Source organism: Neurospora crassa, linkage group I, assembly GCF_000182925.2.
Source record: "Neurospora crassa OR74A linkage group I, whole genome shotgun sequence".
NCBI classification, from domain to species: domain Eukaryota; kingdom Fungi; phylum Ascomycota; class Sordariomycetes; order Sordariales; family Sordariaceae; genus Neurospora; species Neurospora crassa.
In genome coordinates this window covers 8,632,925-8,655,635 of record NC_026501.1, presented here as the reverse complement: position 1 = coordinate 8,655,635, position 22,711 = coordinate 8,632,925, and the positions used below count along the sequence as shown (strand labels likewise).

At 52.1% G+C, this 22,711-nt stretch overlaps 9 protein-coding genes across 9 annotated transcripts; 4 read left to right on the top strand and 5 right to left on the bottom strand.

The window, feature by feature from the left end:
- Nucleotides 1-346: 346 nt before the first annotated feature.
- NCU02931 (hypothetical protein) lies at nt 347-2,816 on the top strand (the record flags this gene model as incomplete). Its single annotated transcript, XM_960520.2, has 4 exons — nt 347-1,196; nt 1,251-1,352; nt 1,442-1,751; nt 1,883-2,816. Exons 1-4 carry the CDS (start codon nt 554-556, stop codon nt 2,814-2,816), a joined length of 1,989 nt encoding a protein of 662 aa, XP_965613.2. The 5' UTR covers nt 347-553.
- Nucleotides 2,817-3,619: 803 nt separating this feature from the next.
- NCU02932 (hypothetical protein) lies at nt 3,620-5,328 on the bottom strand. Its single transcript, XM_960521.3, has 3 exons — nt 4,866-5,328; nt 4,673-4,779; nt 3,620-4,587 (listed from the first exon to the last, which is right to left on the bottom strand). Exons 2-3 carry the CDS (start codon nt 4,706-4,708, stop codon nt 4,024-4,026), a joined length of 600 nt encoding a protein of 199 aa, XP_965614.1. The 5' UTR covers nt 4,709-4,779; nt 4,866-5,328; the 3' UTR covers nt 3,620-4,023.
- A 1,442-nt stretch (nt 5,329-6,770) lies between these two features.
- Nucleotides 6,771-10,914, bottom strand: NCU02934 (hypothetical protein). Its single transcript, XM_960523.2, has 2 exons — nt 10,149-10,914; nt 6,771-10,056 (listed from the first exon to the last, which is right to left on the bottom strand). The coding sequence occupies exons 1-2, from the start codon at nt 10,326-10,328 to the stop codon at nt 7,411-7,413; spliced, it is 2,826 nt and encodes a 941-aa protein (XP_965616.1). The 5' UTR covers nt 10,329-10,914; the 3' UTR covers nt 6,771-7,410.
- A 576-nt stretch (nt 10,915-11,490) lies between these two features.
- NCU02935 (cgi-121) lies at nt 11,491-13,443 on the top strand. Its single transcript, XM_960524.2, has 4 exons — nt 11,491-11,577; nt 11,661-12,134; nt 12,200-12,592; nt 12,761-13,443. The coding sequence occupies exons 3-4, from the start codon at nt 12,317-12,319 to the stop codon at nt 13,106-13,108; spliced, it is 624 nt and encodes a 207-aa protein (XP_965617.1). The 5' UTR covers nt 11,491-11,577; nt 11,661-12,134; nt 12,200-12,316; the 3' UTR covers nt 13,109-13,443.
- Nucleotides 13,444-13,614: 171 nt separating this feature from the next.
- NCU02936 (proline oxidase) lies at nt 13,615-15,770 on the bottom strand. The gene has a single exon (XM_960525.2). The coding sequence runs from the start codon at nt 15,468-15,470 to the stop codon at nt 13,818-13,820; it is 1,653 nt and encodes a 550-aa protein (XP_965618.1). The 5' UTR covers nt 15,471-15,770; the 3' UTR covers nt 13,615-13,817.
- Nucleotides 15,771-16,188: 418 nt separating this feature from the next.
- On the bottom strand, nt 16,189-17,251 carry NCU02937 (hypothetical protein). The gene is made up of 2 exons (XM_960526.2): nt 16,813-17,251; nt 16,189-16,751 (listed from the first exon to the last, which is right to left on the bottom strand). Exons 1-2 carry the CDS (start codon nt 17,231-17,233, stop codon nt 16,561-16,563), a joined length of 612 nt encoding a protein of 203 aa, XP_965619.1. The 5' UTR covers nt 17,234-17,251; the 3' UTR covers nt 16,189-16,560.
- Nucleotides 17,252-17,643: 392 nt separating this feature from the next.
- On the top strand, nt 17,644-18,596 carry NCU02938 (hypothetical protein). Its single transcript, XM_960527.2, has 2 exons — nt 17,644-17,848; nt 17,914-18,596. The coding sequence occupies exons 1-2, from the start codon at nt 17,846-17,848 to the stop codon at nt 18,328-18,330; spliced, it is 420 nt and encodes a 139-aa protein (XP_965620.1). The 5' UTR covers nt 17,644-17,845; the 3' UTR covers nt 18,331-18,596.
- NCU02939 (hypothetical protein) lies at nt 18,593-19,762 on the bottom strand. The gene is made up of 4 exons (XM_960528.3): nt 19,198-19,762; nt 18,991-19,133; nt 18,799-18,929; nt 18,593-18,744 (listed from the first exon to the last, which is right to left on the bottom strand). The coding sequence occupies exons 1-4, from the start codon at nt 19,336-19,338 to the stop codon at nt 18,680-18,682; spliced, it is 480 nt and encodes a 159-aa protein (XP_965621.3). The 5' UTR covers nt 19,339-19,762; the 3' UTR covers nt 18,593-18,679.
- A 562-nt stretch (nt 19,763-20,324) lies between these two features.
- On the top strand, nt 20,325-22,651 carry NCU02940 (hypothetical protein). The gene has a single exon (XM_960529.3). It carries the CDS (start codon nt 20,548-20,550, stop codon nt 22,540-22,542), a length of 1,995 nt encoding a protein of 664 aa, XP_965622.2. The 5' UTR covers nt 20,325-20,547; the 3' UTR covers nt 22,543-22,651.
- The last annotated feature ends 60 nt before the right edge of the window (nt 22,652-22,711 follow it).

Here is a 22,711-nt window from a genome sequence, read left to right as displayed (position 1 = left end):
TCCCTACCAAATATTCATCAATCAGGAGAACAAGGTGATTCAGAGACAGCCACAGCGTCGTGCCGCTCTGTGCCATTGGCCAAAGTCACACGTTCATCTCACGCTGCTCATGTCCGGCACTTGTTAACGGTAGATTTGTCAGTCAGTTTCCCATGGCTGAAAGCATGCAAAAGGTCCAAGGCTGAAGAAGCGAAGCCACAAGTCCCTACCACACTGCTCTGCCCGCTTCTTGGTACCCGGCTGGGAGGGCTCGCTCTCCTTTGTCTCAAGACAAGACATATCGGTTTCCTTTCCGACGAGGCCGGTGAACCATCCTTCTGTCTGCACATTTACATGTTCTGGAATCCGTACACTCGCATACTTTACACCCTCTTCTGCGCGCCATCAATGTAACGAACTGCAGAATCCCCTTATCATTCTGATTCATCCTACTCCTCTGACCTCATCCTTTCTTCTTCTTCTTCTTCTTCTGAAATCCTACGATTCCTGTCAGATACTGGCGATCCTGACCGCTGAGCACACTTCACTCATACAAAAAAAAACACATTTCACAATGGGCAAAGGGTTCCAGTTCATAGACTCGACCAAGACCGATAGGGTCACCAGGCGACTGGTTCGAAGTCATGCCATGAAGGGCAAGAATGTCGGCAAGGTGCTTCACCGTCGATCAAGGCTGGAGTTAGATCTACATGCACCCCGGCCGTCCAAGAAAGCATGCACCACATCCACTGTCTGTAACCTTCTCCCCCAGCAGGGACAGCAACCCACCAGCGCCAGCACCAGCACTGGCAGACCGAGTAGCACCAAGAGTAGGAGCAAGAGTCCAGAAGAAACCCCTAGTCCCAGTGACGGCTCGAGCTCCACGGGAAGCAGCAGCTACATGACCACTCCAGCTTCGAGTGTCACCGATCTTACCAGCAACGACTTCCTCTTCCTCGACGATCTGGACAACCTTGACTGGTTGGCCGACATCGAGAACCACGATATTGATGGTTACATTGCGGATACCCTCACCTCTCCCCCGGTGGACATGTCGTTCCCAGGGCAGCAAGTACAACAGTCGTCGCTTATTCTCCAAGCACCCACCCAAAAACCGCTTAGCCCGACACTGGGAGCACGAGACAGCCTATTCACCCTTGCCTTCCCCGTTCAGGCAACCCCACAAAGTCAATATGTCATTAGCCAATGTACGTCCTGTTAGTGTACCCCTTCACCATCTCTCACACTTACTAACACTTACACCTATCTAGTCTTCGGCATTGTCATCGATGCTCTATACCCTCCCCAACTGGTCCGAGGTGCTGCGAAGGCTTATGATTATTGGATTGGCACTCTCTTCCAGGACAGGACCTGTAAGCCAAGCCTCTCTTCACTCCCGCTCATCACTCTCCCCTCCCTTTAGCAATGGGAGTGAGAATCCTAACTAAATGTCCCCTGCTAGCTTTCCATTGCGCCATAGCCCTAATGGCTGCCCTCAGTGACTTTTTCTTTGGTGATCAAGCCCTGACACCAGACGCCATCTACCATCTGAGCCAGGCCATCCACATGGTCAACCAGACTCTGGAGACTAACGGCGCCTTGTCCGAGTCCAACCTCGCCGTTGTCAACTTTCTTGTCATCCAAGAGCTGCTAAGAGACTCATTCAAGTCCAAGGCCGAAGTCCATTTAAAGGGTCTCCAAAGAATGCTAGAGCTACGTGGTGGGTTGAACTCGCTGGGGGAGGACAATCCTCTAGGTATCAAAATAAGCAAGTAAGTCGCCGGTCTAGCATGAATCCTGTTTGATCCTCTCATCCTTCATCCTCTCCCTCCCAATCCTTCGTCATCTTGCTTAACCACCCAAAAACAACAAGACCACTAACATCTCCTCTCCCACCTTACAGAACAGCAGTAGACTATGCCCTCCACCGCGGCACCCCCATCCCCGCCCCGTTCTACCGGGACCGCATGTCTTCCATCCGCGCCCGTCTGCTTTCCGAAGGCTTCATCCTTTCTTCCCCTCCCTCCCCACTTTTCTCCTTCTTCTCTCCCCTCTCACCACCATCATCGTCATCATCCCTGTCGGGTCCCGGTAGCCTCTGCAGCGTCCAACAACAGATCCAAATCCACCCCTTCCTCTCGCAGATCCTCTCCGACGTCCTGTCCATCACCACCCTCCTCAACTCCCCCTTCCTCAACTTTCGGTTTGAGCCACACACCCTCCAAGAGTTTCTCGTGTCGGTGGGGTGCCGCTTAATTCGCTTTCGGCCACTATCTTATTACCAAACCCAAACCCAAAACCCCAATAAAGGAAAACGACCACCACCACCACCACCACCACTTCCATCAACAACAACAACGCAAAAATCCCGTATAGAATCCGCCATCCACCTCGGTCTGATCGCTTTAACCACCACGCTCTTTCTCCAATTCGGTCGTCGTCGCTTCTTGCGCTACGAATTGGTCAAAGACTGCATGACCAAGTTGATATCCGAGTGGGATTACTGCTCCTCCTCCTCCTCCTCATCATCTTCTTCTTCTCCTGCAGACAATGTCCAAAACCAAACCCTCCTCTGGCTCCTCCACATAGGCGGGATTTCCGTGCTAGCGGGGCCAGAAGAACAAAAGTGGTTGGCGCCCAAGGTGCAGGAGTTGGCGTGGGGGGTCATGGGGATCTTGGACTGGGAGGGTTCATCGGGATCGGGATCGGGATCATCATCTGGGGGCGGGGGCGTCAAGGAGTGTTTGTTGCGGTTTCCTTGGGTTGATTCGTTGCATAGTGAGCCGGGTAAGGCCATGTGGGATTCTTTGGGGGTTATGGGGATGGTGATTGTTTGAGAGAAGGTCTCCTTTGTGGGGATGAGGTTTTGTTATCGTTTTTTTTTTCTTCTTCTTCTTCTTTTTTTTTTTTTTTTTTGATGAGGGGGACGGAGTTGAGGCTTAGAGGAGCAAACAAACGTGTTGCAAGATAAACGGCGTTAATGTCAATGTTGATTCTTGCTTGTGTGCCTGGTTGTGGAATGTGGAGGACTTGGTTGTGACGGTTTAACCGGTTGATTTGTCCGTCTTTAAATAGCGAGATATTGAGTGGTGTTGTGTTAGATGGATGAATGACGGGCGTTTGTTGTTACATGAGGTTGAAGAGGTGTCCTTTCTTAATTCTGGGTTCTGCATATAAAATATATCCATACAAGTCTCAACTGTGTCGTGCCAAAAGTTCCCAGTCATTGTCCACAACTACTATTATACCATTCTCTCAACCCTTGCCATAGCCGAACTGATGGGCTTCAAGTCGTTCTCCCATAAAGATCATGAAAGACTGTTCACTGTCCCTCATGCAGTGTTTCTCGCATATGTACGCGATATCCCTCATTATGCAGTGCCATGGCCTTGCAGTAGGTATGATATCAGCCATACTGATTGCAGTGTCGAAATTTGGTGAGTGCTCGCCTTCACTCGAGAACGCAGCCCACTAACATGCAGGAGAAGGAGATAAGATCAAATGACAACACCTCAAGACGTAGAATCTTACACGAACCTTGAAGTTAGGTTGCCGACGACTCCCACAGTTAGCAAAGCGAGTGATATGTACCGTAGGAAGGTGCCGACAGTAAGGTACGTGGCTAAATATACTGGTGGCTGCCGATACAAGTAAGGTGAGAGCGAGAACTTGCACTTTGCACAAATTCAACAAAATGCTGGAATGAGTATAAACAGTCATTGGGAACTGACAATTTTCCAGTTATGCGGTACGAATACGTTCATCAACCACAACTTGGATATGAAATACACGATGAGCGCATTCCAAAAGCCACACATGATTTTCACAATATGTCGCCTGCAAACCCGACGATGCAAAATGAAATGACCAAAGACCACGCATCCCACACCAACGACGATCTGGAAGCTCCGGCCCAGAACAATCTCTCCCGGCCATGAGGCCACAAGCTCAACAGCCGCCGTCATCAAGAAATGATAAAGATCCCTCAACGCATCCAGGAACCCAACTACCTCCACCAACAACAAACAACACCACCACCCATGATCATTTCCTCCCATCCACTCCAACCTCATATCCCCCATCAGCATCCACAACCTCCACACTCAAACTCGACCTTCTATACCTCCCCCACCCCCCCAGGCCAGGTGAATCCGCCAACCCTCCTCCATCGTCCTCCCCCTCCCCGTCTCGCGTCCCCAAATGAAAGGTCCCACTGACCCCACCACAAAAACTCGACCCCCTCCTCCGTTGCATGATGGACAACGGACTGGGATGCGGAATCTCTTCCGGCGCCGGGTGCGCAGACCCAATCATGCCAACATCCACCGAATTCCCCCGCCCGGCTTTGGACAAAGCGTAGTCGCCCGAGTCAAAGTACTTGCGCTCTCGGAGGTGGCGGGCGAAGCGGGTGGTTGCTGCGTTGTTGGTTGCGCTGGGACCAGTGCTGGTCACGGTTGCCGGTTGGAGGGAGGAGCCCGAGTTTAGAGGGGAGGTGTAGGGCGTCGTTGAAGTGGAGGAGGGGGCTGATGTGGACTGGGGTTTGGATGCGAGGTTAGATGGAAGACGACCGTAGAGGCGGAAGATGCGTAGGTCCTTTTCGGAGAGAGACTGGTTTGGGTTGTTTAGTAGATAGTCATGAATGTGGATGGGGTGGAAAGGTTGGATAAGGTTGAAAAAGGGGAGGGGGACTCACGGATGTGTCGAAGCCCTGGTTCGGAGGAGCAGCCATTTTGGGAGTCCAAACAGGTATGTATGCGTGTACCGTTGCTTTGTTTTGTCAAAGCCCTTGTGGGGTAGATGCTGTTTTTGACGATTATGATGAATACTTGATGTAACTTAACTGTGTTTGGTTTCGTTCGTCGAATCGTAAGATACGTTCTACTCACAAGTCGTGTTATGTGTCTAGCACTAGTGTAGATGCACTGTGGCGGTGGTCGAGTCACAATCTTATACCCAATAGTCCAGAGCCTCAGTATCTTGGAGAAAGAGAAGCCGTTCGAGTCGGTAGGTCGGATCTGAAAGAATAAGACGGAATTGTGGAGGCGATCGGATAGGAAAAAGATGGGACGGAAAGCGATGAACAAATTCTCGGAAGATAAAACATCACTGACGTCGATGTGAGAGTTGTGTTTGCTTATCCGGCCATCCACCACTCTGACTCTGACTCTCTGATTGATGAACTCTTTTATCGTTCCTCAGAAAGATAAATCAGGTGGAAGAAGGACGGAGCCGCCCATTTGTGTGACATGCAGGCCGCTTCTTATTCATTTTTGTTTCCCTGCTTCCCACTACCATCAAGCCCTCTTAATCTCAACGGGTAAGGTATCCCGTACCATGGTTGCTTCCTCGACCCCACCACCTCTACCCGAAGCAAAACTAGACAGCGAGTAAATTCCCGAGCATAAACAAAGGAAGCCCAGCCAAGTTCACACACCAATCCCGATACGCCATCTGAGCTTCACCTACACTACACACAACTCCCTCCCCACGCTCGATCATCACTCCTCCATCTGGGCCTTCCATGTGGATAGATGAGACGCAATATGTAGACCATTCCTAAATCGGCCCATTGATCTGCTGATTCTAGTACGTTCGACCCTGCAGGGACCCTTGATCGATGCCTCAAGGACGCCAGCCAGCACGGAGATGCAACAAAACCTCTGCACGGGCGACCCGTGCGGTGACGATGTCGTGGAACACGTTGTAGTGTATGTAGTGGCTCCCCCCCCTCCACTTTCATTCTATCTGCATCTTGATTGGCTGGATGGGGCCGTGTAAGTCGTCAACTCTCTCCACTTTTCAAATTCTGGACTTTCGAATCTGATAAGTCGACGAAACCCCTCGTGACCCCATCTTCTACACTACACTACACTACACTACGTACTTACCAGATCCTCCCGAACTGGAGGAGGAGGAGGCGGAGGACTGGAGACCCTCACCTCCTTGACACCTACCACACAGCAACTCAATCTCCATATGTATATACACTACAAGAGAGCTCGCTCAGACGCGAATCTAACAGTACGACTGCAAATCCCCTCCCCCACCGGGTCCGGAAAGGACTTCCGGCGCGCGGGGTTCAAGAGATAAACCCGCAACACTACCTACATACACTACAACTCTATGTACATACACATGTAGTATGCTATTTTGAGATGCTCTTGCGTCGTCGACACGGTAGATGCAGTCAACTCAATGGTGATACGGCTAAGTAGTGTATATAACTCGTGCGTCAGTCAGGTCGCTGAGGATCTCTGGCCCCATATACAGAGTGCCACGAAGCGTACCTAGGTTGCTTGTACCGGTTCGTACCGAGTACCTGACAAGGCGGGGGGGCTCTCTTTTACCTTTCCTCGCAATCGCAAGGTACATACCTGGTGGTAGTATTAGATTCAAGCAATTATGTCATTGAACATCCTTGAGAGTCTGTTGTTGTTCACCCATCAAATATTCCATCAACGATCATCCCATCACCCACTCTGAATCTCGCGGACCTTCCAAAAAGACATCGATACCCTTCAGTTTATGAGTTCAAGATGTCCACTCGAAATTAGAAAAGCCCTGTCAGCCATCCACCTTACCTACCCACCAGTATGAAAGTCATATCCCCAACGGTTGTGTACCACTCTACTTTTCATCACTTGTGCCTGCCACAAGATAGATTCGATCCCTAAATGCACAACTTCACCTAAACACTTATCAACTGTGTTTTGGTATTAACAGCCATTGAATGTCATTTAAAGACTTACCATTACCCTCAGCATCCAGAAAGACAAAAGAGAAAAAGTGCTGCTTCATTAAAAACGCCTAATATCCTATGCACAATAGGTAGAAGAAAAAGAAAAAAAATCAACCACCGATACCCCAAAAAACCGATCCTTGACTCCTTAGCTCCCAGCTCCCACCCAATGCATTCCATGGAAATCCTCAAGTTCCTAAACCCCCAACCAGCGAGACGAGCAAGCAGCAGCACCTAATAGTACCTATAACGACCGATTGCCATCAAATTCCCATTCCCATTTCCTTCCCGTCCCTCGCTACCTAATCCATTCCATGCTGATTCAAGAATCAAAACTCCGTCTTTTGAAAACCAGAACAGCCCAGAGAGAATCCCGCCTCCAAACTCCCAAAACACCTCGCTTTTCCTAGTACCTTTGTATGTTTTGCAAGGTCCAGATATAGACCACACATACAAAATATGATCTAACCCAAAACGAAATAATACGGCATATGAAAGCCCAAAACCGCAGCACCAAGGAAACGCCCACAGCAGTCCCATCGTCTCCTCAAAATTTCTTCTACCCCCCTCCGATCCCACTCACGCTTCCATTCACTTGCCCGGACATCCTGCTCTTTCTCCTTCCATCCCATCTCCTCCAGTTTATTATCATCCTCTTCCGCATCTTCCTCTTCGTCGATAATGTGCCCTCCCTATGAGGCATTCCCGTTCCCAATAACATCCGAAAACAACAGCAGCGGCCACTGTCCACCCCCGGCTCCAACCACAGCTGAATCCGCCGCCGACACTCCCAACCCATCAGCTCCGTCTCCCGGTCCGTGGCCGGCTCCGCCGTTAACATGCGCATGCGAATGGTCGACCATTCCGGCCCCCGACACGTCACCCGGCCTGGTTGACCCCAGAGTTAGTAGCGCATTAGCGCTGTACCGCTCTTGGGAATCAGCCATGGCGGCCGCCCAGTCATGCCATGCATTGTTGTTGGGTGCATTGGAGGCGACTGATGCTACGGCAAATTGCGGGTGAACCTGTGGTCGCCATTCTTCCGTCCCGGTACCCGGTTGGCCTGTTGTGGAAACGTGCTGGGTGGCTTGAGAAGCGAAAGCTATTAAAGGGTTGATGGCGGAAGAGGTTTGGTCCATTGCTGCGGCAACGGTTTGCGGGGGTGCTGTTGATGAGGTTGGGGTGGCTGTTGCGTAGAGGTATTGCACACTGCCGCCGGAGGGGTCGTAGGCTGCTAGGTTAACGCCATTACTGGTTTGGTGGGCGTCGGCGCTGTTTTCATTCAGAGACATGGTTTGGTAGGGGGTTGCTGAGCCATCGTAGTACCCGGTTCCGTTTGTGCTGACGCTACTGCGGTGGTCATTGGGTGTGACCGAGTGACTGGACGCAATACCGTTGCTGTTGAGTGGTTGCTTAAACGGTAGGAGAGGCTGCTGCTGGAATGGTGATGTTGATTGTTGTTTGGCTATGGTCTGGTCGACTGACAGTCCATCCTTACGGCTCATGTCGCGTTCGATGCGGGTGATGGTCTGCTTGATAATCGTGTCCAGGGTGGTTGCTAGACGGTTTCCGGTACCTGTTAGTCGACCAATCTCGCTGATAATTTCGAGGCCCAAAACCATATCTGCCCTTAAAGTGGCCATCTCCATATGGGTGATCTCATGTCTCCTTTCCCAGTTTGCGACGAGAATCGTCAACGTTGAGGCGACGTATACCGACAACTGGTACCATGTTGTGTCCAGAGACTTCAGTTTCAACAGCTCCCCTACCACCTTCAATAGCTTCCGAGCTGTCTGCTCGCATATCCTTGTGTTCTCAGCACAGAACTTGGGGTCCTTTTCTAGACAAACCGACGGATGTCTAAGACAAAGCTTAAACTCGAGACTGATGGCCTGGGTATACAGTGCAAACACCAAGTCGGTCGGCTGACACTTTTCCACTCGCAGACAGTCGGGTAGTTCATTCGTCAGCTTGCGCATTCCGGCCTCAAGTTCGGCGACGGTATCGACATATTTCTTGGGATCTCGCCTCACGCTGTAGATGCTAGAATACATCTCCATGTACAAAGGAACAGCCTTGAAGCCGGCAAGCCCAATTTGATAGCGGCAATGACCAATCTTGGATGGGTCCAAGATGCCATCTTCTTCGAGATACTCGTCATCAATAGCAATTGGGAACTCAATGTCGAATTCCTCGAGTGTGATGGGCATTGGCCTGCCAAGTCGGCCGTTAAGGGTAATGATAATACCCAGGATGGACCACCACACCCTTTTGCGCAATTCGTTTTCAAGAGTTGTGCGCCCATTCGGTATCTTGTTGCTCCGATGGAAGTTGAGTTCAATGGCCTTCATCATGGCAAAGTTGGCAATGGTAAAGGAACATCCTGGTTTGGGAAAATTGCGGGTGTGAGACGCCAGCATGGCCAAAGCCTGGACCGCGGTAACCGTCTGAGAAACGGCAAGTTCGAAGAACTTACTCAAACACCAATGGTAGTGCTTGTTAGAAAGGTCATTGAGCTGCGCATGGTCCTCTGGCTTCTCGCGATGGTTCCTGATACCGTACTGGAAGTACATGCTTGATATCATCATGCGGACCAGAACGAGTTCGGGTACTGTCGCTTTAAAGGTCGGATCATCATAGATGCGAGTCAAGAGCTGCATAAACGAAGGCCTGTGGACTAGTGGCATGTACGGGTATATGGTGAGGAAGTACCACTCGGCATATGTAAAGGCGTCGTGTCTCGAGGGGAGGTCGCAATGTTCCATTGGCGGGTTTATCCTGACTAAGGACTGATAAAAGGCCGTGACCGATTTGTTATACAACGGTGATCCGATGGGAGTATTTGGCGAAGGCTCATCCATATCGGGGTCAGGATCGTCAAACGAAGTGATCTCAATGGTAGTTCCAAGAACCGAAAGGGTGGTGCCTTTAAATGTCACGCCTAGGTAGCTCTCTGTCGGCCTCGATTCCAAGAGCGAACATCTCGTATAGCGCCCTGGTGTGCTCTGTGACCCTCGCCTGCTTTTTCTATACCACACCGAGCCTTGTTGCTGCCATTCGCCTTGGGACACGGGATCGTGGATGGGATTCCCCATGGCATCCAGGGTGACACCCGGTGGGTGGGGGTTTCTATTCGCGTTTGACCCTTCCCACGGTCGGATTTCAATTTTATGGTCGGCCAACACTCTTTCGAGGTCCCTCACCCTGGCTTCGAGTTGTTGGGTATAGCCTCGACGTTCGGTACGGCCTGTTACACGGTCTGTTACAACGCATTCGATGTTTTGGCTCGCGCAATGGGAGCAGCCCGCAGGGGAGGCATCGCAGCGGATTTTTCGGACCTGGGGACGCACAGAAATTAGTATGTTACGGGAACGCGACGCCGGTTAGACGCGCAGCAGGCTGTCAGAGCGACAGGTCGGAAAATCAGTACCTTGCACCTGTCACAAGCCTGACCAGTCCGCGTGTATTGTGAGAGCTTGGTCTTGACAACACTCGAAAAGTCTTCTGTACTGCGCTCAAGACGGGGCAGCTTCATCTTGGGTTGTAGGCCATTGTCGAGAGGAGTGTCCCCGGCTTCGCTTGGCCGCTTTGGAGGACCGCCTGGGGGCATGATGTTTGAGTCTCCAATCTTGACCAGATCTGTAGGCGAGCGTGGGACGATTCGAGATGACGATTCGAAAGAATGATAGTAGTAACCGTTGTGGGCAGCGAATGGGTTGGTTTGTTGTCAATCGGGTGGTTTCTTGGAAACGGGTTATGCCGTGGAATTGCAGCGCAGTGAGCAAGCGAGCGGATGAGCGACGGCGCCGACGGACTTCAGCTGCCACGCTGAGTCGCTGGTCTGACTGTGGTCAGGGTAGTGGCGGTGGTGATGGCGGTGGTGGTGGTGGTTGTGGTGTGTCGTGAGAAGAGAGGGACGGGATGGAAAGGGACGGACGGGACGGATGTGCGATGGAGATTGCCGCGCGGTGGATATGGCGTGCCAATTAATATTGAACGATGACCGGGAACCTTGAAGCGAAGGATGGTTGGCGTAGGGAGGCACTGATGGCGCTGGATTCCTGGAGGGGAGGGGAGGGGAGGGGAGTGAGAGCGAGGGATGTCGGTTCCGAAAGCGTCAATCAAGGAATGGATGGATGTGTCCAGGGCGCCGGAATCGAGGAATTCAACTGAAGGGAATTAAAAGTTCACGGACTAGGGGGGGGGGGGGGGGGGGGGCGGCCGTCGATCGCTGATCAACCCAAGAACATTGAAAGAAAAGAAGGAACATGCTATCACCGGCCCATGATTGTTGCGACAAAAAGGCAATGAATTGGGAAATATGGCCCATTCAGGTCAAGGGCAATTCGTCCTCCTCGACGAATGAATCCGATTTCACTCGGGGCGGATCCGTTACGTTCTGCGAGTGTCCCGATTTGGCATGGCTGCATCTGCATGGAAGTCGAGTTCACGGATTTGGTCCAATTCCCAATCATTCCCAATGCAATCACGATCATCGGTGCATGGCAAAGGGAACATCCATGGCTGAGAGTATCCGAGCGTGACTTAAGCTGGGTGGAGTTTTTATTGTATGTTAACGGGATTGACCTTCGTCCGAAGTGAGCAGCCTGTTTCTGGGCATCTTTCTCAAAGCCCTCAAGACTGGCGCTCATCCAATAGAAAGCCGAACGCTCTCCTGTTTCCAGTACACCAAAAAAGTGGCTTTTCGTAGCAGGGCCGTATATCCTTCTGTGGTTTCTTCGACTACACTACTATCCGATATTTCCCATCTCTTCCCATCAACATCGACTGAGGTGGGGGTCGGGACTACAGGTGGTGGTCCCCCTTCCCAAGACAACAACCATCATGTCAAAGTCAAGGTACGCCGCGGCATCCGTGTATCCGTCGACAATGACATTCCCTAAAACACAGCATATTGCTGACGCTACCTGGCCGTCGCAAGATAATGGGAAGCGTACCTCTAGACAGTCCGAGACATGTGTTCATGTATCCGCTGTGGTTGCGTTATTGCGACCGAGAGCCCAGATTGTGAGAACCTCGACGGCTGCACGCGCGCCATGTTCCACTTTTTGGGCTGCCAGATGGAAGAAACTCAGACAATCGGAACAGCGACCCATCGGCAATGTGACAAGTTGATTCCCTGTTACGTAGTATATGACCCAATACATACAGTCAAACGTTAAAGGGGCTGACGTCCGGGCCTCTTGGAATTGACATGCTTGGCGGGGTCACTTGTGTAGGTATTGATCCCTGTCACCAGCGCGACGCGCCCCGGCGCCCGGGGATCTGCCCCGCCATGGAGATCCCGCCGATGGGCGGCAAGGATGCATTCGCCGTCGCATTCAACTTTTGAGTCTGTTTCCTTATCGCCAAATCAGAAAAAGTATCACTGGAAATTGCCCAAAAAAAGAGTACGGTACGGCACCCAAACACCTTCTCGACCTCAATCCAAACCAAATAATACTGACGTCGGCTTCTCAGCATAACGGACCGACACATGATTCAATAACACATCAATCAACCCGTCGCATTCCATCCATCTACCCCACCAGCCATCACCATCACGACCATTTACAACCGAGGACCACAACCGTCGCGATGGCGCTCGAAACCCTCCAAATCGAACACGTCCCCTCGGACCACCATGTCTACGCCGCCCTCTTCCGCGACGTCCAAAACGTCGACTTCCTCCAAGCCCAGCTCATCGGCAAGAACCCCGAGTTCGAGTACGCCTTCATCGACGCTTCAGTCATCATCTCCCGCACACACCTGTTCGCCGCCATCTTCCGCGCGCTCAACACCTTGACTGAGGGAACCCTTCAGACGCCCAACGTCCATTCCGATATTGTCATTGGGCTAAGTCCGACCAACAATGTTCGTCTTTCTATCCATCCATCCATCCATCCATGTCCTTCCTCTTTTGCGATAATCATAATCCACCTTCACTGCTTTTTTTTTTCTTTTTTTTTTTTTTTTTTTTTTTTTTTTGCTTTAAGTGAGCCAACCCATGAGCTAACAAAACAAAAAAAAAAAAAAAAACAGATCTCCGAATCCTACCGCCGCTACGGTCTAACCCCCTCCAAAACGCGCGACGTCCTGGTCATCAAAATCGTCTACCCCAAACTCAGCTCCGAAAACTCGACAATCACCAGCGAACAACAACCAACACCAGAAAGCATATGGCAACACCTGACTACTCACATTCAAGGCACGCCCGTACCGCTTACAAACGAGGAACTCGCCAAGTCGACGGATTGGGCAAAAGTGCGCAAGTATTACAAGCTGAATGGCGTGCCGGGCGTCGAGAGGATAGACAAGGCGGATGAGGAGGGGAGGCGGAAGGAGATGGAGGGGTTGGTTATTAGTGGGATTGCGCTGAGGGGGTTGTAGATGAGGCAAAGAAAGGATTGGGGGAGGAGGAGGAATACAAGCATAGGACAAGATAAAGGTCAAGACAAAAAGTCGATTGACAGATAAGAATGAAGGAACTGAAGATACCTCTAGAGGTTGGGGAATGACCTGAGACGGAATTGGGTTGTAGAGAAGCATAGACTTGGACATGGAGAGCTGCATGTTGAACTGACACCAGACCAAGATACTACTGACATCTTTACTGTGCAGCCGTGGCGAAAGTGTCTGAGCGATGCATACAACAACAGAGCAAAAGATGGAAAGAAAAGACAAAAGTAGTGGATGTCAGGATCGAAGCGGGAACATGGCCTAGGTGAATTATTGGCGGGATGCTACCATAGTGAATTGGCGCCATTCCAGGGCAAGATTTCAGGTGATTTCACAGGCATGTTAACAGAACGGTAAGTTGGTCTCATAAAGTTTTGATGTTGGAAACAATATTGTCATAGGACCTTTGAATGGGAAGACGGAAATCACGACGACTAGACCGGGATGCTTTCATTCATGACTTGAATATTTGTATCTGTATCTGTCAAGCAAAGTACCCACGCTCAGACCAAGGCCAAATCTACTAGGTAATCGATCCAAGATGCCAGGCAAGCAACCCTCGCAATGCGCCAAAAATAATGATCCCCAAAGGCCATAAAAAAATGACATTTCAGGTTCTTACACCCACTGGAGGGCGAGCTTAAGAAGAAACCCCAAATAGCCCCTTCACTCTCCTCCTAACCTCCCTTCCCATCGCCTCCCGTCCACTCCTCGTCCTCTGCACCGCATCCCGATTCTCATAAGCCCTCCGCAACAAATACTTCATGCACTCCCCCGTCGATCCCCACACCAGGTACTTGTACACCTGCGGCTTATTGACCATTTCACTTCCCTTCTCACTGCCCTTCTCACTTTCCTTCTCCGCCGCCATCTCCATTTCCTTGGGAGTCTCGTGCGGCCCAGCAACAAGCTCACAACTAACCTCGTCCGCCATTCCCTGCAGCTGGGCGAACGCCACCTGTTCATAGCCCAGCTTGGCCACGCCGCTGTCGAGAAGGGCCTTGCCCTTGAGTACCGATTCGCGGTTGTGCGTGGCTAGAACGACGCCCACGTCGGGGAAGTTGGTCGTCTCCTTTTCAGCAGATCCAGACTGGGGGACAGGAGGTTGCAAGGGGCCAGACCAGGTCTTGCGGAGCAAGGCTTCGGCAATCCCATCGTACTGGCCATCCGTGTCGGCCTTGGTGTCGCAGATGAGATATCTGGGATCAGCGCCCAAGTAAGCGCCGCGAACGAGTTTCACGCCGAGGGTGAACCCTTCGGACGCGGCGATGGCGAGGTGCTTAGAGAGAGTGGCAGGTGTGGATTTGAGGTAGGCTTGGTAAGTGCCGTAGACTACGGCGTTGCTTTTGTTGTAGCGGCGCATGTAGTCGAGCGTCCAGTCGTCGATACCAGGCTGGAGAGCATTTTGTTCGGCGTCGAAGAGGAGGCGGACGCCCCGCTCGGCGGCGAGGTTGCAGATTCCGTCGATGGCAGAACCTAGAGCCTCGGAGGGTGGGAGCTGTTTGGAAAGACTATAAAGGGCCTGGCGGCCGGCGCCGGTGAATTTGAGAGCTACGAAGTCGCCGGGAGAGGCAAGGCGGACGGTCTCCATGGTTCCTTCGGCCCAAGGGTTGATTTCCGTGCGAATGCACTCCTCCGCAGCGGCGCCACCCTCGGCCGCGCAGGAGGCGAGATCTTTGGTCTCCGAATCAGTAAGGACCACCTCACGGGCGTAGCCGAGGATGACACCACTGAAACCGATTTGCTTGAGGGAGTCGATGGTTTGGCGGACCTCGGCCGGATTCTCACCGGCGCAGAATTGGGCGTAGAAGGTCTTCTTGAGGAATGCGCGGAGGAGAGGGTTTCGGTCGGGGTTAAGAACTGGGTTTGTGGTATGGGCTAGGACGGACATGACAGCTAGTGAAGGCGGTAGGAGGAAGGGCGAGGAGGAAACGGTGGTGGTCATCCATGATCGGAGGACGTTTGTTAGTGGCAGTACTGCCAATGGCGAAGGTCCCGGTGTCTTGGGCATCTCACTGGACTGAGACCCGCCTGTTGCTGGTAATGATGATGCGTTGTTGATGGTTAGGTGGTCGGTAGGCTTAGGTCGGTTGGTGGAGGAGTGTATAAGTCGGGTGGCATATGTTCTCCCGACGCCGTTGATACGCCCGACCATTAAAATTGAATGTGAGACATGATGACGTGAGATAGAAGCCGCGGCAGGTCCAAGGGCCGAAGCAATGGTTCTTGCCCGAGCATGTCCTACGTTGCAAACCAACTGCCTGCTGGCCGGTGATGTTGAAGTAGGGAACATATTGCAGTGTGTGATGGGGGTGCCGGGATGAGACCAAATAAAGACAGGTCAACACCGTACAAACACAAAGGATGATGAAGCAGGTACCGAGGGAAACAGAGACGGGGTAATGACTGTGGCATATATAGATGCAGCTTGATTCATGACAATCAACCACACCACAGACCTTCGTCTCATCTTTATCTCCGGCTCGCCCCTGGGAGGCCGGGACCGCTAGCAAATCGAACGTACCAGATCCATCCCCTCCGAGTACACTAGCGCAGCGTGGGACGGGCAGAAGACAAGTTCAGGCCGACTTGCTACACTACTATCTGGGATAAACCCTCATCGATCCTCCTTTGTCAAGGTTTCGTTGACGCGGGTGATGCTGCGGCGGGATGGTACCTGATGCAGCCATTGGCATCAATTGCGCTTGCTTCTTATCGGGCGTCACGTGGCCGTCCCCCAAGGCCGCCAGTAGCCGCGATCTGCTGGGGGGTGATCGGAGAGGAGATTGGGCTGAGTGACGTGCCCCCTTTGATGCCCGCTTGATGAATGGCCAACAATTGGTTCTTCCCAGCCCTGTCTCGCCAATGGAAGGATGCTGAAATAACAGTTCCAATCCAAGCATTCCAGAGCTTTCCTAGATATACCCACCTATCAGCTGATACCTTTACCCCTAGTGTAGGCCGCCGGGTCTTCGAATTCCAATGCCGATGTTGGAAAGCTTCGATACGTACTGGCCAATAATGGTGACTTGTGCGCATACCTCGGCGAAAGAACGCCGATGTGTGTCTAGACTCTACTCTATAGAATCCGATGCGGCTGAGCGGGCGCCATGTTGGATTCCCACAATGCTTGGGCATTTCGTGCAGAATTGAGGGTCTTGAGTTTGTCATAGAAATGGACTAGTAAACCGACTGCCCGATAAGTTGCAGGGGTTGTGCTGTTTCGACCTTGAATAACCGTTGCGGAGCATTTGGGACTTCCGAAATCGGCTGTGATGGTAACACTGAAGAGCAACTAACCAACCTTGTGTTTTTGTATCTCTTCACCGATCGGATTGGGATGCACCTTTGAGTGGGCAAGGGGGATTGGACTTGTATCGTCTTTAAATCACCCGCTCCTTCTGGTTTTCGTCCGCGGTATTCTTAAAGCCGCCAACGCGGCGCTTGAGGAATTCGACATATCCGATGGGTCGACCTCTTGCGATGCCAGCTACATCCTGCAAGCCTCCGTAAGCGAGACCTACGACCAGGGCAGTTTTGGTTGTTCGGGCCGCCATGGGCAAAGAGAAACGATCTATATGGGAAAGTCATGATTAGCGTTTGATGCGCAAGATCTAGGACAGACAATCACGTACTCCATAGACTGAAGGCTCCCGCAACAGTCACACAGGCGGTTACAGTATTGAAGATGTCGGCCGTCCCGCGATAGGCGTCAAACATGTGCTCGATGCCAAACATGGCTGTTGTCCAGAAGCAAATCTTGGCTCCCATCCTGGCACCCTCCTTGGCGCCGCCCCAGATTGAGTTGTAGTTCTTGCTCTTGTGATAAAAGTACCATCCCATCTTGGTGGTCGGCAGCTTATGAGCGTGTTCGGCGCGAAAGCGCATACCGGCTGTCTTGATGCCTTGGCTCATTCCGAGTGTGAAGCCAATGAGCAGAGCCGTGCTCGACGCAAGGGGGATTCGCACGGCATCCGGAATGGAAAGACGACATTTGGTAACGTATTCGGGGACGGGCTCTGGCGCGGCGGCCTCGGTTTCTTTGGTGGTTGACATGTCGACCAGTATCTATCGAATGTCGTATCGCAGTCTCCTGTCGTGTTGTGCTTGTCGGAATCCTCAGGTAATGGAAGTTGTGGAGTTCAATCGGGGCAGCTCGAGCCGATGTAAAGACGCGGGTCAAGGTGTCTGCAGCTGTTCGCTGGCGATCCACCGTGTTGGACAGTGAAAGACAACTTGGATCAGTGACACTGGAAACAACTTCAGTTGAAATCTCCCCCGAAAGTCCAGGTTGACGAGACGGGGACCTAACAGCTTCCACTTGGTAGGCTGCGTGCCTGCATGTGGATATCAGAGATTGGAGATGGCCCGAGCTCCCTTCTATGTATGTAGCTGCCGCCCCCTCCAAAACGCGGAGAAAGCGGGTCGGATCGCGTCTGCAGTCTCAGTGTCTCCAACCTGGGCCACCCGACCAACGTCATCACAGCCCAACTCCACTGTCCATCCCTTGTTGCAGCTTCCACTTCCACATGCCAGGAACAGACTGACCCCAACTTTTTAGATCTCAGCCTAGCGAAATCTTGACAAAGGGTTTCTACTTCTTTCTTCTGTACACTCAACATATTCCCTCAAAAAAGACCCCATTACCGTCATAGTTGAAAAGTTACAATGGTAAAAAAAACCGCCATCTCCGTCGGGCTTCTCTCCAACTTTGCTGACCATCACCGTCGTCCCAGCCTCGCACCACCAACAACCCGGTCGATGACCCCCGCATCACCCTTCGCCTCAAATGCGGTATCCATACAATCTTCCTCTTCGTTATGCTAGATTGGACCTTTGCCAAGGTGTCCGAAGAGCTACTCATGATCCTCCATGACCGCTACCCCAACGGTCTTACATTCAGCGTCGACGCCGAACCGGTCCCTCTCCCCGAAGGCGATGTCAAAATCGTTTATGGAATCCCTAGGCACCCTAATGGGGACTTAAGCCACGGGTGGAAGAAGCTGAAGGTGGAAGACGAGGACACGGTAGAATCATCCAAGCTTGCGGATGTAAGCGCTGTGGCCTTTGCGCTGGTTGATCCTGAGTCGTATGGCAATGTGACGTTTGATGTCACTGTTCCGCGGTTGGACGACTATGATGAAGAGTACTGAGTCATGGGAGGGAACATAACGGCGTTTGCGTGGCGCATTGGTTTAGGTTCAGGCTGCATGGCGGCAAGGTCGGCGTTCGGGTTAAAGATATTGAGCAAAAATGAAAAGGCGCTTTGGTTATGGGAAAAGGATACATCATACGTCTACCTGACATGTATACCACTGGCTTCTACATCGTTATCTGAAAAGTCCATTGTAAAACATCCTCCCACTTTCCCCTACCCTTTTCTTAAAAAAAAAAAATCGAATTAGTCCGCCTTTCCCACTATCCAAACAAGACCTAAAAGCCAGAACTCTTGGTGGCTCTAAACTCCACAGACACCCCAGCCCACCACATACTTCCCTCCCATCAGGCCGGTACCGCAACGTGACCGAGGCAACTGAGCAAACCATGAAAATTGCTGATAATACCATCTAAGACCTCCTTGTCAGTAACATCTCAAAGCCAAACTGGGAATTTTTGCTTACCAAGATTTATGTAGGTGTCTCCCCACTTCTCGCCATCATAACAGCTGCAGTGAAGCCATGTAAACATACCCAACTTCCCTTTGGGGTCGGGACTGAGCCAGCAATCACCGCAGGTATTACCAAACCATCCACTGACGGATTGCTCGTCAGTTACCTGTTGTTGATCGAAAGGTAAAAACCAAGAAAACTTACTTGTCTTGCATGATCAGATAACCATCGACGTTGGCGATGCACTGTCCGAGATATTGTCGTGACTTCAGATACGAACCATCTTCCGTCTGGCATTCTGCTAAGAAGTCCATGTCGAGGGGGTGGGTTCCTGGTGTCATATACCACTTAAGGCAGCATTAGTACTGGGTTGGTACGTAGTGAGACCAAGAAAGCAAAAGAGTCACTTACGCGTGTGCATCCTCCGAAGGCGGTTTCGTTATGTCCCGTGGGCTCGACACTGTCCAGGCCCCCAACAGGTTCAATGACCAGTCCATGGACCGCACCCCAAAATAGCAGTGCTGCAAACAAAAGCCTGGGGAGGATCTCCATTATGGGTACTGTTTCGGAGAGTTCTTGTCAAAATTCCACGATTTGCGGTTCTTTCCAATCTGTCAAAAGCCTTCCCGAAATAAAACCACAGCAAAGACGGCTCCCGGGGAGCTTATTATGCTTCGAATTCATCATGATTTTTACCCACTCCTTCATCTTTCTCACCTACACGCAACTGACAAGGCAACGAGTGTCAAGATCTTTGTAGGACCGATCTCGGTGTAAACTGATTGGTGCCACTTCCACTCTCCGCGTACACACCTTCAGCTGTCTTTGGTCTGTGCTGTCCGACGGAAAACTGAAGGTCTAGGGCCAGTGATTTTCCCTTTGTACTGCTACAAAGTCAACATTGCAAGATGGAGCTTGGCCTCAACAAGACCGTGTGGAGGAGAGGGACTTTGGGTCAAGGCACACAAGATAAAGGTGCCCCCCACAAACATAGGGAAACACGTCTATGAGTTACCGGCCAGTAGACTAGCAGTCAGAGCAAGGCGGGAAGATGGTGCTTGAAACTTGCACATCAGTTGGACTGACTCTGCTTGCCGGGCCACGGAGCCGTTGGCAGCTACACAATCACGGACCATGTCTCGGCCTGACTTGATTGTCGGCGAGCGTTGCCACCGGTGAGGTGATTTGTCTGATCTTGTCACTTTCCGGAGCCTTTACGATGATCAGAAAAAGAACTGGTTTTTAGTGGGGACCATCATCCAAAGGTGTAGAACTCCCTTCTTGATTCATTTGAGGGAGAGTTCATACGACCCCCATGTTGACGAACTCCCATGTCTCACAAGATCTAGACCCCTTATGCCAAGACATGGTGAGCATCATGGATCTGGAGAACTCCAAATCAGGGGCATGCACATGACGTTCGAGTGCAGTTGCCGCCGGCAAATCCCTTCCCCCACCCTCCCTTCTCCCCTCAAGTCTTGGCATTCTTCACCTGAAAATTGGCGAAACACGACTGGAGCATCGCCGACACGCTCTCATGCGGCGCAATTTGTTGACTCCTTTTTTTGTCGACTCCAAATCGGGAATTATCACAACAAACAGACCCCTGACACTCATTGTCCCGGTTTCACGAGGACTCTCTCAGAACTCTCGTTTGAGGGCATTGTGTTTTTGCTTTTTTTCTTTCTCTTTTTTGGTCTATACCCTATATACCCTTTCACATGTGTCTCTGTTTCCCCATGTCGCGATAGTCAACATCCAATGTCGCAACTCTCCTGGTCCCCGACGGCGACCCTCCGCAAGGGATTGCGCATCTTCCTCCCTATCTCCCTGGCTCTGACGATATACCTCTACTTCTTCCCTTTCTTCGGAAAATGCGCCTTTCCGTTGCCGCCTGTCCAACATAATGCGCCCGCCGACACAGGTTACCATGCCTTCCTCGAGACGGTCAAGTTGCACCTTTCGCTACCGTCTGTGCCCGTAGAGGAAACCGACCCTACCTCGACACCTACCGTTACACCTTCGCGACCGCTTGCGCCGTTTCGTCTCCTCGCACTTGGCGACCCGCAGCTCGAAGGTGACACCTCGATCCCGACCGAGTACCTAGGCGTCTTTCCACACGTCAAGAGCCTCTTCCGCCACCTGACCTTCCAGACCAGCCACGCCTCTTTGCGATGGCGCCTGCGCCAGTGCTTCCACGAGATCGTCGACATTTTCTTCGAAGACGTCTTCAACCTTGCCGAGTCCTACCGCAAGCGCTTCGACCACTGGGGCAACGACTACTACCTCGCCCACATTTACCGCACGCTACACTGGTGGTCGCGCCCGACGCATGTCACCGTTCTCGGTGACCTTCTCGGCAGTCAATGGGTCACCGACGATGAATTCTACTGGCGCGCCCACCGCTTCTGGAACCGCGTCTTCAAGGGAGGCGAGCGCGTCCCCGACGAAGTCGCCATGTACCCAGCCGACGAGTACGACCTAACCGGTTACCTCTCGACCAGCGGGCCCGCCAACGACTCTTCCGTCTGGACCAAGCGCATCATCAATGTAGCGGGCAACCACGACATCGGATACGCAGGCGACATCAACACCAATCTTACCGCGCGCTTCGAAGACGCCTTTGGCAAAATCAACTACGAACTCCGCTTCGAGCTGCCCCTCACCAACAAGTCCCTGACCTCGACCCTCTTCGACGCCCTCGACAACCCGCTCTCCGACCGTCTCGTGCCCGAACTCCGTCTCGTCGTGCTCAACGACATGAACCTCGACACGCCCGCTTTGTCAACCGAACTGCAAGACGACACCTACTCCTTCATCAACAGCGTCATCAACACCGCCAGCGCGGTGCAGTTCAAGGGCCACTTCACTCTGGTTCTCACGCACGTGCCGCTTTACAAACCCGACGGCGTCTGCGTCGACTCGCCGCTCTTCACCTTCCACGACCACGACGGGACCCTGAAGGAGCAGAACCAGTTGAGTCTGGCGGCCAGCAAGGGGTTCCTTGAGGGCATGCTGGGAATGTCGGGAAACAAAGACGCGCCTGGCAACGGCCAGGGTAGGAGGGGGATTATCCTGAACGGACACGATCATGAGGGGTGCGATACATGGCATTATATCAACCAGTCTTTTGTCGAGGTGGAGAGGCTTGTCCAATCTGAAGACGGGGAGTATGAGATCGAGAGGAAGCAGAGGGAGTGGGAGGTCAAGAGGTACAAGCAGGCCAAGAAGGAGTCCCTGATCGGCCGCGAGGATATGCCGGGCGTGAGGGAGGTGACGGTGCGAAGCATGATGGGCGAGTTTGGCGGGAACGCGGGGCTTCTGAGCGTCTGGTTCGACGAGGAGGAGTGGGAGTGGAAGGCCGAGTATGCGACGTGCCCGATGGGCACCCAGCATTTGTGGTGGGTGGTGCATTTTATGGATTTCTTTGTGATTTTGGGGGCGGTGCTGTTGGCCGGCGCGGGAGTGGCGGGGTGGTTTGGTGTGGATGTTGATAGAGCTGTTGTGAGGGGGTTGAGGAGGATGGTTGGTGGAAGGAAATACAGACGGAGGACGGGCGAGAGGAGTGAGAGACAAGAAAGGCTTAGGGGGGAGGGAGAGAGGCATAGAGATGAAAGAGGGAAAAGCCGTGATCGTGGGGTCTTGAAGGATCGGACGAGGTCAAAGTCCAGGAGGCGGTTGGAGAGGAGGGGTGTGACGCCTGATCATCAGTTGTGGAGTGAGGCGAAGAAGAGATTGGATTATGCAAAGTCGTGATGTTTTGATGTTTCATGTAGGGGATGATATGGGATAGTGGGTTTCTTTTGGATAGAGCACCAATTGGATTAGGATTTTCCGTCCCTATATGCATTATTGCGTGTACAAGCTCAATGACTTTTATGGTCGTTATCCCGACTCGTGATCTGCTCATTGCTGCTTACCGTTT

What these genes read in the sequence shown, in the direction of transcription:
- NCU02932 (XM_960521.3), bottom strand. Translation starts at nt 4,708, where the DNA reads ATGGCTGCTCCTCCGAACCAGGGCTTCGACACATCC. An exon ending in ACCAGGGCTTCGACACATCC is followed by an intron (nt 4,588 to 4,672) that starts GTGAGTCCCCCT and finishes AACCCAAACCAG; the next exon opens with TCTCTCTCCGAAAAGGACCT.
- NCU02934 (XM_960523.2), bottom strand. Translation starts at nt 10,328, where the DNA reads ATGCCCCCAGGCGGTCCTCCAAAGCGGCCAAGCGAAGCCGGGGACACT. An exon ending in AGGCTTGTGACAGGTGCAAG is followed by an intron (nt 10,057 to 10,148) that starts GTACTGATTTTC and finishes GTGCGTCCCCAG; the next exon opens with GTCCGAAAAATCCGCTGCGA.
- NCU02935 (XM_960524.2), top strand. Translation starts at nt 12,317, where the DNA reads ATGGCGCTCGAAACCCTCCAAATCGAACACGTCCCCTCGGACCACCAT. An exon ending in GGCTAAGTCCGACCAACAAT is followed by an intron (nt 12,593 to 12,760) that starts GTTCGTCTTTCT and finishes AAAAAAAAACAG; the next exon opens with ATCTCCGAATCCTACCGCCG.
- NCU02936 (XM_960525.2), bottom strand. Translation starts at nt 15,470, where the DNA reads ATGTTCCCTACTTCAACATCACCGGCCAGCAGGCAGTTGGTTTGCAAC.
- NCU02937 (XM_960526.2), bottom strand. Translation starts at nt 17,233, where the DNA reads ATGTCAACCACCAAAGAAACCGAGGCCGCCGCGCCAGAGCCCGTCCCC. An exon ending in GGGAGCCTTCAGTCTATGGA is followed by an intron (nt 16,752 to 16,812) that starts GTACGTGATTGT and finishes TTTCCCATATAG; the next exon opens with ATCGTTTCTCTTTGCCCATG.
- NCU02939 (XM_960528.3), bottom strand. Translation starts at nt 19,338, where the DNA reads ATGGAGATCCTCCCCAGGCTTTTGTTTGCAGCACTGCTATTTTGGGGT. An exon ending in CCTTCGGAGGATGCACACGC is followed by an intron (nt 19,134 to 19,197) that starts GTAAGTGACTCT and finishes TGCTGCCTTAAG; the next exon opens with TGGTATATGACACCAGGAAC. An exon ending in TATCTGATCATGCAAGACAA is followed by an intron (nt 18,930 to 18,990) that starts GTAAGTTTTCTT and finishes GCAATCCGTCAG; the next exon opens with TGGATGGTTTGGTAATACCT.
- NCU02940 (XM_960529.3), top strand. Translation starts at nt 20,548, where the DNA reads ATGTCGCAACTCTCCTGGTCCCCGACGGCGACCCTCCGCAAGGGATTG.